We start from the raw sequence: 15,281 nt of genomic DNA on the forward strand, positions 1-15,281 counted from the left end.
TTGTCTCCTCTCTGCTTCCCCATTTTCATTTCTTCAATAAATATAACATTCTTCTGATTGGAAAGGAGGCATTAAGAAATATAGACTACATGCTTTTAGGAGTGCACTGAGTTATGGCTACATATGATTATACATTGTGCTGTACAAAAAATAGTGCATAATAACGTGGAGTATCTCAAACTAATCTATGTCCTTAAAAAAAGATACCTTCTTTAAGCTAATTTAATTTCTTCAGAGTAATCTCATGCACACAATAACATTTCAATCTAAACTCCTTACATATTTCCTTCTTTGATGTCGTATTGAATGTTCCACACAAATCCTTCTGTCACGCAATCATTTCATGCAGACCATCTAATTCCAGAAGATGGCCCACTAACATGCAAACATTCATCTTTGCATGCGAACCTGACAAACATATTATATAGAATTGCAACCGGCATACTTATACAGTCTCGGAGCACCATGTGAAATTTTGACTATAAATTATGAAACAAGTGTTATACAACCATATCCAGCTGTGCTAACCGCATAAAACCATCGGCTGCTTCACAAATTTTGTAATGGCAGACAACAATCCCAATATATTTACAAATGTACGGTTGGACATGAATGTTTTTGGAACGATCTTCAAATAACTATTGTACTTTGATGCCCTTGATAAGACCGCCTTTTAAGCCCCTTTCATCACAGGCTTAGAGGTAGTATTTCATAATAAGAATCAAGGCTTTTTCAAAGTTCTTAAAAATAATTTTAAACCAAGTTCATGCGTGACACCTGGCAGGTTAAATGGTATGCACTCCACACTCTCTGGAAGGAATCTGCTTCCTTATGCCACCGCAGAATAAACAATGGCGCCGATTGTACAAGCCTTTAAACAAAGCATCGGAAAGAAAGAATTAGCCAGCATGAGCAACGGCACAGAAATGAAGCATAGTCTGCCGAAATATATGGGTAACTATCAATTCAATATAAGACAGAATTAAACACTCATTTAATTGCATTCGCCATATTTTGATCATGATATGATTGAAATTGATCATGATTAAACTTTGGAATTACTGTGCTCTGATAGTATAGTTAGGCCAGGGAATGAAATGAGGGCAGAATAGAATTGCTTTATTATTATATATATCTGTATATTCAAAGGCAGCGAACAACAGTTTTACAGTCACATAAAGGAATATTATCTAATCTAACATTGAATAGGTTAACCTAATTAATACATAAAGATTACTATTTGACAATGAAACCTGTCTTTCATAAAATTATATTGACACCGACTCGTAGAAAGGTTATCCCTAGCAGATTTATACATTTTTGAGAAAATACTGTGTCAATTAATAAAAACCATGTGATTACTAGCAGATCTAAAGATTTTTGTGAAAATGTTATGTCATGTGAAAAATCTGTTTCCCTAGCAAATTTAAAGATTTTTGAGAAAAAAACACCATGTCAAGTAACGAAACCATGTTATTCTAGCAGATTTAAAGATTTTTAAGAAAATGCCATGTTGAGAGACAAAACTGTTATTCCTCGCAGATTTAAAAATTTCTTAGAAAATGTTCTGTTGAGTGACAAAATCTGTTGTTCCTAGCAAATTTAAATTTTTATGAGAAAACAATCTCAGGTAACACAAACTATGTTATTACTAGCAGATTTAAAGATTTTTGAGAAAATGTCATGTCGAGTGACAAAAACAGGTATTCCTGTCACATTATTTTTGATAAAATGCTATGTCAAATGTCAAACTAAATTATTTGACTCTTCGTAAACAATAGCAATTGGGGAGATAATAATCAAAACTAGATACATCTTACAGAAGTATGATCTTTGTATCATGCAATGATGAATCAGCTACATCTAAGGCAACATTTTTGTGACTCCATTACATGCAATTGTGCTTGCAATTGCAATGTTGACAATCATGCACCAGACATCATCATTACAAATGCATGCAACAGTAAAGCGCATCATGAGGGTGTGTACATTCTACATCACCAACATTGAATAGACAATAAAGATCCCAATCACAACAGGAGAAGATCATGACCAGCCATGGATGAGAAATTATCTCAATGGTCATTTATCAAATGCAGCTATGCATTAGACCATTGTCTCCTCTCTGCTTCCCCATTTTCATTTCTTCAATAAATATAACATTCTTCTGATTGGAAAGGAGGCATTAAGAAATATAGACTACATGCTTTTAGGAGTGCACTGAGTTATGGCTACATATGATTATACATTTTGCTGTACAAAAAATAGTGCATAATAACGTGGAGTATCTCAAACCAATCTATAACTCTCCATTCTACAACTCTTCTATCTTCCTATCCAAGAAGTTGTATTCTAGGACAAAGATAAAATAATATGGGATACAAGCAACCGGAAATAAAGATTAACCACTCATAACGGCCGTAAAAGTGGGTAATCTTGCAATAACTCATTTTCCATTAGTGTATCATATTCATTTTGGGGAGTCCATAGTACTTCCACTGCCTGTATTAAGCATACATACGAGACAATTAAAAATATCAGTGTATTAAAAAATGAAGATTAGAATTCAATAACTGATCAAACATGTTTCTAAGCTATGAAATGAAAAACAATTTATGTAACATAATTACCAATACTTGGCGTGATGGTATGGAACCCAATTTCTTCAAGGCCTCTTTCAGATCTGCACTACTCTTGATGATTGGTAACTTGTGCTCCCCCTCAGCAGCAACGAGGATGGTGACCTGTGATGTGAAGTCCAAACATAAATTCTTTCACTGAGCTAACTGATTAATGGTAGAAATTAAAACGCTAAGAACTTAATGTTAGCATACTGGACTTTTTGATTAATGCGCAGGTTCATTATAAGGAAATCTTGAGATACTAATTCAAATTAACGATGCTGGTAAGCAAGCCAGAAAAGAAATATTTGAAAAGAGAAAAACAACCAGTTGATGCTTCTTTACTCTTCTTACAAAATGCTACAAGGCTCTTGAGACCTCAGGCTGCATAAGGACTAAAACCAAAACATAAAACGCTTAGGATATCCTTTAATACACTTCTCTATTTGGAAGGTATTGGAAGGAAACTGCGAGTGTATGTATGGAGCCAGAAAATGCTACTTGAAATGGAAGAGGATACAGAATGCTAAAAACATTAATTGTGTCATCATTCCATGAAGAACATAAATTATATAAGATTTTATTTTATTTCATTGGGATATATTAGAAAGTATTAAGCAAATGCTTATAAAGCATTATATTTCCAGATAACCTCCCAAAACTTCTCTACGGGAAACTAACCTCCAAACAACTAACACAAAACTGACAAAACATTATAATTATTAATACTAAATCACTAAGGCGACTTTACTAAAAAAATTTAAACATTAGTTTTCAAAAAAATGTATACAAAAGAAAAAACTTTCACGAACACTTTTTTAATGTTTGGTATGAAAATTCTCCACTAAACAATAGACATAATATAAATCTAGAACAAGGCAAGGTAGAAATCCAAAGGTAATTGGCTCTTCCGGTAGGGAAAATGCAGCTGCGTATGGCTTTTCGTAATGTGAGACTAATGCCATAAATAGATATAACAATAAACATGTCTAGGGTTTGTTTGAGACCATAGTGTGAACAAAGAAGCCTACAAACAAGTGAAGAGTCCTTAAGAAAACTGAGGCTGATCCACATGTATCTCCTCACGAAGATCACCATATAAAAAGGTGCTCTTCACATCCATCTAATAAACTAACCATCCTTGGGATGTAATAAGAGAAAACAACTTAGAAACAAGACATGCCTTGTACTTGGCTGTTGACCCATGCGTTGGGTATTTGGTTCTATACACCAACTTACAATGAACCACCTTTCTTCCCTTATGGAGAGGTACAAGATCTTGTGTCATGCTTCAACATAGACTAATACTCAACTACCGTAGCATTGTTCTACTCAAAAATACCTGTAGCGTTTGCAAATATTTAGGATTATTTGAAAGGGCATTAAATACTGACTCTTGCTATCTACGAACAAGTGTGATGAGAATCTGTAGGATCCAATAGGGAAAAGACTATTCACCAAGAGGTCGTGTGGATGAGGAATGTCATCAACATAATCCTTAAGAATCAAAGAGTCTTCAAGTGATGAATATGGAGAAGTGAGAGAAAAGAAAGTAATGTTGTATCCATCTATGTGTAGTGCTCATCAATTTGGACATTTCATTGAAAAAGACATCTTGAGTCATGGGATCAATCAAACTCATAGGCCTTCACATCTTCATAATAGCCAACAAAAATTGAAGCTCGACTCTTATTCTCCATGGCCTTTGTAATGTCCCCATTTTGAAATAGGATTTAATAATAAATACTAACAATAAAATTAAAATATAAAAAAACAAAAATAAAATTAAAATTAGAATAATTAAAATTTAGTTAAGTTTAATTAATGGTCAAAAGGCATGAAATGAAAAGTTGTGACTCCCTCAAACATAATACAGATGCAAAAGCATATGGATTTCAAAGAATCGATGTTGTTCAATTAATCAAGGAGACAAAGCTCCTTTAAATAGAGTTACAAAGATGATGTTTCTAAAAGAAATAATTATTAACTAGAGACGAAATTAGAAACAACTTAAATGACCATTAATAACACAGAGAAAGATATTATTCTAATACCCTCCCTTAATGGTCATCGTTCTAACTACCAAGAGAAATAACAGAGAAGGTCTGGTTAAAAAGAAATCCGCCACAAAAAACACAAAGAACAGTAGAAAAAACCGCCTGAAAGAAAACCCTTTAGAAAAAAAAATTGAATTTCGAATTCTGAAAAAATCACAGGCCCTAGATTTGTTTTTGCAGTGATGAAAAATTTAATTCGAAATTTTTTAAAAAAAACAAATTTTTTCTTTCTGCTCTGATACCATAATACAGATGCAAAAGCATATGGATTTCAAAGAATCGATGTTGTTCAATTAAACAAGGAGACAAAGCTCCTTTAAATAGAGTTACAAAGATGATGTTTCTAAAAGAAACAATCATTAACTAGAGGCGAAATTAGAAACAACTTAAATGACCATTAATAACACAAAGAGAAAGATATTATTCTAATAAAACATGAGGTATAAAAGGGAGAAGAGAACTTCATTTGAAGAGGCATTTTTAATCAATAATCAGAAGTGCAGATCGATCTGATCTGAATAAGTAGTGCAGATCTGATTTGAATAATAAGACAACAATAAGGAGACACGACCCTTTAAATGGATGTCTCTTTCCAAAGAGATGTGTCTCCTTAATAAAATAGGACAGTATAAAAGGATATGGAAGGAAGGAGGAAGGAAGGAGGAAGGGAATTAAGGAAGGATTAATGGAAGAAGAAAGGAATGAGAAGAAAATAAGGAAGTGATTCTTTCAAAGGGGAGACCTGATGAAGGGTTGTTCCTCTTTTGAAGGGTGGTGGTAATTGTGAAAGGCTGTGACTATTGCAAAGGGCAGACATAGTGAAGAGGTCTGACTCTTCCTCACATTGGGAGATATATAATGAAGGTTTCATTTAAGGAGGACATCCAAGGGAGATCAATTTGGAGAATAAATTATTCTCATAGACAACAATGAAAAGTGGTGACTCAAATCTTCTGAAAGGTTATGACCCTTTCACCTATAAAGTATAAAGGGGAGATCACTCCAAGCAAAGCTCAATACATCATCACTCATCAATGCATCAAGATATCAAGCAATCTATGAATCAGCAAAGGTCAAATCAAACAATCTATCAATTTGCAAAGATCAATTCAACAAAATGGACGAACAAGCAATCAAAACAACATCAATCATCAATTCACATCTTGAAATCAGAAATCAATCATCAAATGTGTTTTAAAGAATCAATCAATCTATCAAATCAATCAATTTGTCATTCAAGCATCACTCTATCAAATCAACATTTGTTGAATCAATCACTCATTCGAATATCAATCATTCAACAACAATCCATCAATCAAGGAAAGCAATTGAATTAGTATCGATGCTCATAACGAGCAGATAAATCCATAATATAACAGCAATCAGGCCATAGATCAGATCAGATATTACTATTTGTTGTAGGCAGTAACATTCTTGTTCATTGTGTGATGCATGAATATATGTTTAAATATGTATGCCTGATATATGCAGCAATATAATTCTTTACATATTAATATAGGACAATATATTGGGCACATAATATCATATATATTGGACATAAGTAATAATATGAATTTCTAAATAGCAACCTTCAATCATGGAAGGTGAGGAAGGGAATACAAGGAGGGGGAATGGCTATGTATCCCTCACTAAGCACACCACCTCATATGAGATGGAAAAAAGCCACATGAGGCCAAGAGGGATAGGGTATCCGCCCTTGGGCCTAGGGTAGAGGTTCATTTTGGGGCACCCTATTGCAGTTTCCCCTACAACCCCCTGCACCAATTGATTGTTGGGATTAACTCAAGGGATCTTCAATTATAAGAGGGCAAGGAAGGAAAGCATGATGGGGTGAACGGCTATGGAGGCCCCATAGGGTACACCACCTTATATGAGATGGGGGAAGGCCACACAAGGCCAAGAGGGACAAGGAATCCGCTCTTGTGTAATGTACCCATTTTTCCATTGATCACTCAAGAATCCTAGATTTGCCTGTTGGTCATCTCTGCAGACAAATGATGGGGTTAAGAGATGTTTAGCTCACCAAGAGGAGCTATACTTAGTCAATTTTGGAGCCTGGTGAAGAATTATTCAATAAAGTTTATAATTTAATAGAAAAATTTAATAAAAGTAACTTTAGAAAGTTATAACTTTATTTACCCCTTGGCTCACTTTCCTAGGCAAGTGTTATAACTTAAAAGGTGGTCAAGTTAATCATGAGAAAGCAACCCTCAAGGTGGGCGTACTTTTATGAGGGGAGAAGATTCCATGGAATTTTTGGAAGATGCCAAGAGAAGTCGAATTAGGGTTGAGGAGGCTAAAAAGGCTTTGTACGTACAATTTGGCATTATTGGAGTTTTATTGTTTTGAGAGCATTTTGCACCTGCAGGTCTACAACGTCTATTGCAGGTGTCTGAACCAAATTGGAGACGAAAACCTTCAATTTTAGGCAGGTTGGACGATACCCCAGCCATTCATCCTTCTTCAGCACTCAGGAAAGATCAGTTTTCAGGCCATTCAAGGGTCAAATCAGGTTGATTTTTGTATCAGATTACTGGGATTGCAATGTCAATCAGATCTGAGCAGTTTGGTCACATTTTTCAGCAAGTTTAATACACATTTAAGCCAGCCGTACCTTCCCTAGGTCAGTCGTACCATCTTTGGGAGCTTGGGGTTGCAAATAAATAAATAAGGAGGTTTTTGGAGCAACTCTTGCTTGTGAAATCATTGTTAGGAGGTAACTAAGGCATATTGGTGGTCTGTTTGGTGAAACCCCAACATATTTGAATGATATCAGCAAATTAGAAAGGAAAAGGAAGCAATTTTGGTGATCTTTTCTGGCAAGATTTCAGAATAAGTTCCAGATCAACTATTCATCCATTCAATTGTTTTTGATAATTATTGTTTTGAAGAATAAAACCCTTTGGAGCAGTTGGAACACCTTGGGAGCTCCTATAGCAGCATTTCTCTTCAATAAAGTCAATAAAGAAGCCCTCCAGGCAAGGCATTGGACCCTTGGTAGGCCAATTTGGCATGTTAGTGTTGAAATTCAATTATTCTTTGCATTTGTTAATTGCTGTTAATAAATCAGACATTCTGAAATTGAGTTTCAGTAGTCATTTGTTATTGCTTGCATTTCCACACTGCCTTATACATTCTATCATCAAAAAAACCCCAAAACTACAATACACTCAAACTTCCTCAAGAAAACTCCTAGCTTCAATTCACTGGTCAAAGATTGATTTTGAAACAATACAAATCAGAATTGTGCCATTCCTAGTTGGCATCTTTCATCTTGGGCCAAGGATAGGGGATCATTTTTGGGCACCCAATCATGTTGCCTTGCCTCATGCCCATTATGGTTGAACTCCACATAATAGATTAGATTTATTACATGTTTATGAGTGTATGTTTTTAATCCTACTGATGGATTTATCTTTAGGATTGTATTTACAATATTTTTCTAACGTGATTGCAGGTTTCCAACAGAGATTTATCTTATCCTATCCTTGGGAGAAAATTATATCTCTAACTATATTATGTTCCTTGTTTATTTGGATTTTTTAGTTTAGGGCAAAATATAATGTGATCCAAAAAAGGGACATTACAGCCTTATACCAACCATATAGAGTGAATGCCCAAGTGTCACTATAAAACATTGTCAAGAAAGATACATTAGGACTGGCCAAATGCATAAGTACGATATAATCTAAACAAAACATAGTAGCCAAATTACGAAGGACAATATTGATATAAATGTCAATCAGCAGCCAACTTGAAGAGGATCATAGGAGTGAAAGCACTCAGTTTTGTTGAAGTATAGTGTCGGTCGGTATTTTACCGATCTGACTTAGACAACTAAGTTGTCTAATTGGCCTAAAACAATTTTGTTTCACCGATTAGTTATATTATGTTGTGATAAAATAATAATTAAAATATATTGTAAATGAATCGATTAAGATATGCATCGATTCTATGATAAAACGTATTAACTAACTCATAATAATAAGACGTGTTGATCAATGCTTAACCGATCTGAGGGAAAAGGCGTGATGTTTGGAGTAAGTCGTGATGTTTAAAAGACATCTTGTCGAGTATATAGAAACAGTCTCTCCCTCCATAAGCAGATTGTATGGCAGAAGACATAAGAATATAAAAAATACATTCACACATCTAGCATATCAGATTTATCCATCACCTACAGCAGTTCGTATTAGCAATACATCAAATTGAAGACACGAGCAGATCACGTATTGTTCAGTAGATCGTGTTCCTTATTCGGTGAATCTACTGTCATCTTCAAGTCTACATTATACAAACAACAATCAGTTTGAGTTCCTTCTTGTGATGTGATATCTCTATCTCCAGCATATCATCATTCATATAGCAGATCGAACTTATAGTTTGAACTGACAAATAATTTCGTAAACATAATCTGATCATTGAAAACTTAACATGGTATCAGAGTAGGCTTAAGCAATGACCAGATAAGATTTATAGAAGCAAGGTTATCTTCTACTATTGTCTTCAAGTTCAACTACCTCTATCAACGTCAAGATGGTGAATGGAATTAGAGTTGAAGACAGACTTGAGGGAGCATCAAACTTTGTATCTTGGAAGTTTAGAATTATGCTTGCCTTGGGGGAAAATGAATTAGATGAATTCGCGAAGAAAGCCATACAAAACCAACCGAAGAGGATGAGAAGCTTCAATGGAAGAGAAAGAACCATAAAGCAATGAAGATGTTGGTTGACTCGGTGAAAGATCACATCGTGCCAATTATCTCCAAGTTGGAGACAGCATATGGCATGTTCAAAGCATTAGAGGAGATCTATGAGATAAACAACACAAGTCGAGCTCTTGCACTAAAGCAACAACTTCACCTTGTCAAAATGACAAAAGGCAAATCCATCACCCCATACTTCATGAGAATTACAAAATTGAAAGATCAACTCTCTACCATTGGACACACTATAGAGAGCAAAGAGTTGACCGTGTTGGCACTCAATGGTCTCCCTTCTTCATGGGAATCATTTATTCAAGGGATAAGCGCAAGATCAAAACTTCCTAAGTTTGATCGATTGAAGATAGACTGCATTCAAGAATAGTCAAGATTGGTTACAGGAGGCATTGGTCAAAGTTCTACAAATGAAAATATTCATGTTCTTGCCTCGCACTCCTCAAAGAAGAAGGGTAAGAAAGGACACTCCAAAAGGAAGAAAGATAAGGAATCAAATGGTGCTCCTACATTCAAAACAAGGAAGGACGTTTCAAAAATCCAATGCTTTAGATGTGACAAATATGGTCACTATGCAATGAAGTGTCCAACTAGGACTATGCCTCAAGCTTCCATAGTGGATGTTGGTGAGACTCTTACACAAAAGGATTCAGATGGATTCATATTCTATTCAACCCTTTCAAGTAATGTGCCTATCGACCACAATACTTGGACAATTGATAATGGTGCATCTCGCCACATTACCAAATTTAGAGAACGTCTAAATAATTTAGAGGAGAGAATTTCAAATGAACAAGTGACCATTGGAGATGACACTAGTTACTCCGTGAAAGGAGTTGGTGTTAATGTATGGTAGTTTCGGTAAGATAAATGATTGAATGAGAGATAAATGAAGTCGCTCATTCAATCATTTATCCTATCGATAAACTATCAGGAAAACTTCAAGCTATTTCATTTGATGATCATTCTTCAGTTGTATATGTCCAATCTACTTAATCGATCAATATCGATAATCATATCATAGCATAGTATATCGGTTCGCATTATAACAGTGATCATCGATTATTATCGGGTTAACCATGTATCTTGATTTATATTGGATATCTTCATAGCAGTAAACAAATGATGATTATCGGATTGTTATCGGGTGGCAAAGTATGCACCACTTGGTTTATAACTATTAGTTAGTGATTGGTATCGGTCAACTTAGACATCGATTGACATCGATTAACATGTCACGCAAACACCGATTGGCATCGGTTAACATGCCACGTGAATACCGATTGGCATTGAACACTAAGTTACGTAGACCCCGATTAGTATCGGGCTGTTGATTAGAATAAACACCGATTGATAATTATATATCAAAGGGAGCGATCAAGTAATGTCTTGATCGGTCATGTCCATAAGACATGACCGGTCAAGGCATTGCTTGATAAGCACCTCTTGCATATATATATCAATCGATATTTGTGAGAAGGATATTGAAATTGATAAATACTCCTCTCACTTGCCATACAAAAGAAGATAGTCAAATATATAATATAAATAGATAATACATAGATAGAGAGAACACAAATTAGAATACATCTTGCATATCGAATTGTAAATTGAACATCATTTACATGGTATCAGAGCTATAGTTAAATCGAACCTGAGGCTGTTCAATTTTGCGGAAAATTCAAATCAAGCATATATTCAACATCACAATTCTTTCAATGGCTAGCGCTATCAGATTTGAAGACAAACTCGGAGGAGGTGATGACTTCTCAGCATGGAAGTTCAGAATTCAAATGATTCTATAAGAAAATAAAGTCGAATCATTTGTAAAAACTAAAACTGTAGAACCTGAGACTGAACCTGACAAAACAACTTGGAGAGAGGGAAATGAAAAGGCAATCAAAATCATAGTTGATGGGGTAAGAAATAATATTATGCCCATCATAAGGAAACATGAAACAGCCTTCAACATGTTCAAAGCACTTGAAGATGCATTTGAGATATCTAATGCCAGTAGAACCTTGGCTTTAAAAAGAGAAATAAATCACATAGCCATGATCAAAGAAGAATCAGTCAATGCCTACTTCATGCGAATATCTGCCCTAAGGGATGAACTGGCAACCCTTGGATATGAGATCCAAAGCAAAGAATTACACTCATTGCTCTAGATGGGTTGCCTAGCATATGGGAAACATTCGTCCAAGGCATCAGTGCAAGGGATGAATTTCCAAAATTCGATAGGCTAAAGGCTGATTGTCTCCAAGAGGAATCAAGGCAAAATAAGAAAGGGATCAAGCAAAAGAATATAGATGAAGATCTCCAAGTTCTAAATACGAACTCAAACAAGAAAAGCAAGAAGAAACAATTCAGAAAGAGAAAAAGTCGTCATGGCAAGAACACCTTCAAGAAGGACCTTTCTTAGATTCAATGTTACAGATGTGATAAATTTGGGTACTATGTTGCCAAATGTCCAGAAAGGGCTAAGAAAGCCACATTTGCCAAAACACGAAAATCTAAAAGGGAAGAGGACCTTGAGAAGTATGTACTCTATTCAACACTCACAAACCAAGCATCAAACAAAGTTAACTCCTGGGTGATCGACAGTGGCTCATCCAAACACATTATAGGATTCAGAGATGACTCTACACATCCAGTCAAAGGAGTTGGAACCTGCACCATCAAACTAAAGTCAGGTGTATCATTACAACTGAAAGGAGTACTATATGTTCCAGGCATCAAGAGAAATCTAGTCTCAATATCAGCACTGGAGGACAATGGATACAAAGTGACCTTCATGGACAACAGAGTATTGGCTTGGCCAACGAATTCATCCATCAAGAAAGCTAAAACGATTGGTCAAAGACAAGGCTACTTGTATGAGCTATGCATAGAGCCCAACTTAGTCCTAATACATGAAACTACAGATGCTAATGAAGTCTGACATAGAAGACTAGGCTACCTAAATTTTAGAGCTTTATCATCAATGGGAGACCTTGTCACAGGTCTACCTAAGTTAAAGCAATATCATTCAGGGGCATGCAAAGGATGTGCCCTAGGTAAAAATACTAAGGGTGTTTTTCAAAATAGTACTAGGAAAACAAGTAAAATTTTAGAGTTAGTTCATTCTAATGTATGTGGACCCATGTCCATACCTTCATTGGGGGGATTTCTGTATTATGTAATATTTGTTGATGACTACTCTAGGAAAACTTGGACCTACTTTCTGAAATATAAAGAATCAGAAGAGATCCTTAATAGGTTTAAAGAATTCAAATCACTAACAGAGAACTACTCAAGAAATAAAATTAAAACCCTAAGAACTGATAATGGGGAGGAATACACATCAGAATTATTTAAAGAGTTTTGTAAAAATTCAGGGATTAAGAGGGAGTTAACAATACCTTATAACCCTCAACAAAATGGGATAGCTGAGAGATAAAATAGGACAATCGTTGAAGCTGCCAAAGCTATGATTCTTGATCAGAATCTAAATGTCAATCTTTGGGCAGAAGCAACTAGCACTATTGTATATATACAAAACAGATGTCCTGACTCCCATCTTGAAGTAAGACCCCTGAGGAAGTCTTTACTAAATCAAAACCTGATATTAGCCACCTTATGATATTTGGATGCCTTGTCTATATTCATGTACCTAAGGAGAAAAGATTAAAATTAGAGCCTTCTGGAAAAAGGGGAATCCTTGTAGGATATAGTGAAACCTCCAAAGCCTACAGGATCTATATACCTGGTCAAAAGAATATTGAACTAAGTAGGGATGTGATCTTTGAAAAAGACTCAGCCTTCAAAAGAGCCCAAAGCTCTCTAGACCCTGAAGTCTATATCCCTACCCCTAGCATAGATAAAGATCCTACTCCTGAGCTTCAGAGGGAGAATCCTGAGGAAACTATAAATGAAACTAAGTGAAACTCAAAGTCCACCTAGAGAAAACCTCAAGAAAAGACCACTATGGGCCACCAAGACTGTAGCAGAAGCTCAGAAGTTTGTTGTTCCTTCAGGGACCTTCAGGGAAAGCAAAAGGCCTAATAAATTCACTAGCTATGTTGCCCTTATGAATGATCTCTCTAAAGCCGAACCAAACAATGTATTAGATGCACTTGAACATCAAGTATGGAAGGATGCCATGTCTGAAGAGTATCAGTCCATTATGAAAAATGATGTTTGGGAGATTGTTCCTAGGCCAACTAAGAAATCAATTGTTTCATCTAAATGGCTCTTTAAGATCAAACATGCTACAGATGGCAGTATTGAAAAACACAAGGCTAGATTTGTAGCTAGAGGGTTCTCACAAAGGGAAGGAATAGATTATGAAAAAACTTTTGCACCTGTTGCCAGGTATACATCAGTAAGAGTTGTATTAGCCATTGCAGCAGCAAAGGGGTGGAAGGTACACCAGATAGATGTTAAGACAACATTTCTAAATGGTGAGATCTCAGAAGAAGTCTACCTAGAGCAACTTGAAGGGTTTGAAATTCATGATGCAGAGTCTCATGTGTGTAGACTCAAGAAAGCTCTCTATGGGCTTAAACAAGCTCCCAGGGCCTGGTATGAAAAAATTGACACCTATCTCTCAGGACTAGGCTTCTCTAAGAATGATGTAGATCCTAATCTCTACTACAAAAGAAATAAAAGTGATATGCTAATATTGATTTTATATGTTGATGACTTATTAATCATAGGAAATGATCACCTTATAAATCAATGCAAGAAGATCTATCCAAAGAATTTGATATGAAGGACTTGGGACTTGTTGGTGTCTGTTTTATCATCTACCAAACATTAGGATAGGATACCCGAAGGCATTCTATCCTCTCCTGAAAAATCACTACTGATTCCAAGGTCTATATGTGCGAACAAGCGACTTTAGTGGAATAGCTTCTTGGGTAGTGTATGCTGAAATTTCAAGGGGGACTTACGTTTGACAAGTATCTTGAACTGCTGGACTTAGATGGATTTAGCAATTTTAGGCTCTTCTTCTCTTTTTTTGGGGGGGGATTTTCCGGGATTTAGACTTTCAAAAGAAAGGGGGAAAAGGAGATAGGGTTTGAGAAGGCTAATCTAAACCTACGAACTCTGGAGACGGTATCAACTGGGTGCTCTCGAGAAACCAAACCTTGCATCGCCACACTAGGGACAACTACACAAGGCCAGTGCAATCTTCAATGGGTTGTGCTTATGATCGAGATGTTGGGATGCACAAGGGATAGGCTCAGACTAACTTTGCACGGTAGAATGGAAATCATCCATTTATCAAAAGTATGAGCGGAGATACACCATCAATTGATACTTATCAGATCCTTCAATCAAATTAACAACGATGAAAGCAAATCTAGATTAATTTTAACTAAGTGTTGAGGCAATTGAAACCATGCAAATCATTCAAATAATAGAGATTACAAAGCAGCACACATGTAATATATTATCTGGAAATGACCTTAAGCAACAATACATCAAAAACCTCACACTCTCCAAATGAGAGGAGGTAGCCTTATATAGTTTTCAAAAATAAATGAACGTCTGAGACAAACAGTGATCAAGGGCCCAGATTGAAAGCTACAAACCCTAATTAGGGTTTCCCAAAACTAACTACCCTCGACCAATGAGAAAATTACATTTGGGACACTTGTCCTTCTTGCTAAAAATGAACCATCAATGAAAATAGAAGGTTGTTGCATTGTGAAGTGTGCCCTTCTAGAAGCTTCTGGATAAGTCAGGTTCATCGAATCTGGACATGCTGATTTGGAGCGATCTGATTGGTTGGAAGATGACGAGGCACCACCTCAACGTGTTGAATGTCTTCCTTGAATTTTCCAATTTGTGTCAAGAAATTGTCTAAGTATGGAAATT

General features: G+C 35.8%; 1 protein-coding gene across 2 annotated transcripts in view; it reads right to left on the reverse strand.

Moving 5' to 3' along the window:
* Positions 1-735: 735 nt before the first annotated feature.
* Positions 736-15,281, reverse strand: part of LOC131037898 (uncharacterized) — a 176,935-nt gene continuing 162,389 nt past the window's right edge. Inside the window, exons 5-6 of one of the 2 annotated variants that reach the window (XM_059220133.1) lie at positions 2,631-2,744; positions 736-871 (exon numbers count right to left, since the gene is read on the reverse strand). In XM_059220133.1, the coding sequence (XP_059076116.1) occupies positions 830-871; positions 2,631-2,744 (156 nt within the window). In that variant the 3' untranslated portion in view covers positions 736-829. Of the gene's footprint in view, positions 872-1,686; positions 2,503-2,630; positions 2,745-15,281 lie in introns of those variants that run through there. The other variant, XM_057970141.2, reaches the window with a different exon arrangement.

This window comes from Cryptomeria japonica, chromosome 4 (genome assembly GCF_030272615.1).
Source record: "Cryptomeria japonica chromosome 4, Sugi_1.0, whole genome shotgun sequence".
Taxonomy (NCBI): domain Eukaryota; kingdom Viridiplantae; phylum Streptophyta; class Pinopsida; order Cupressales; family Cupressaceae; genus Cryptomeria; species Cryptomeria japonica.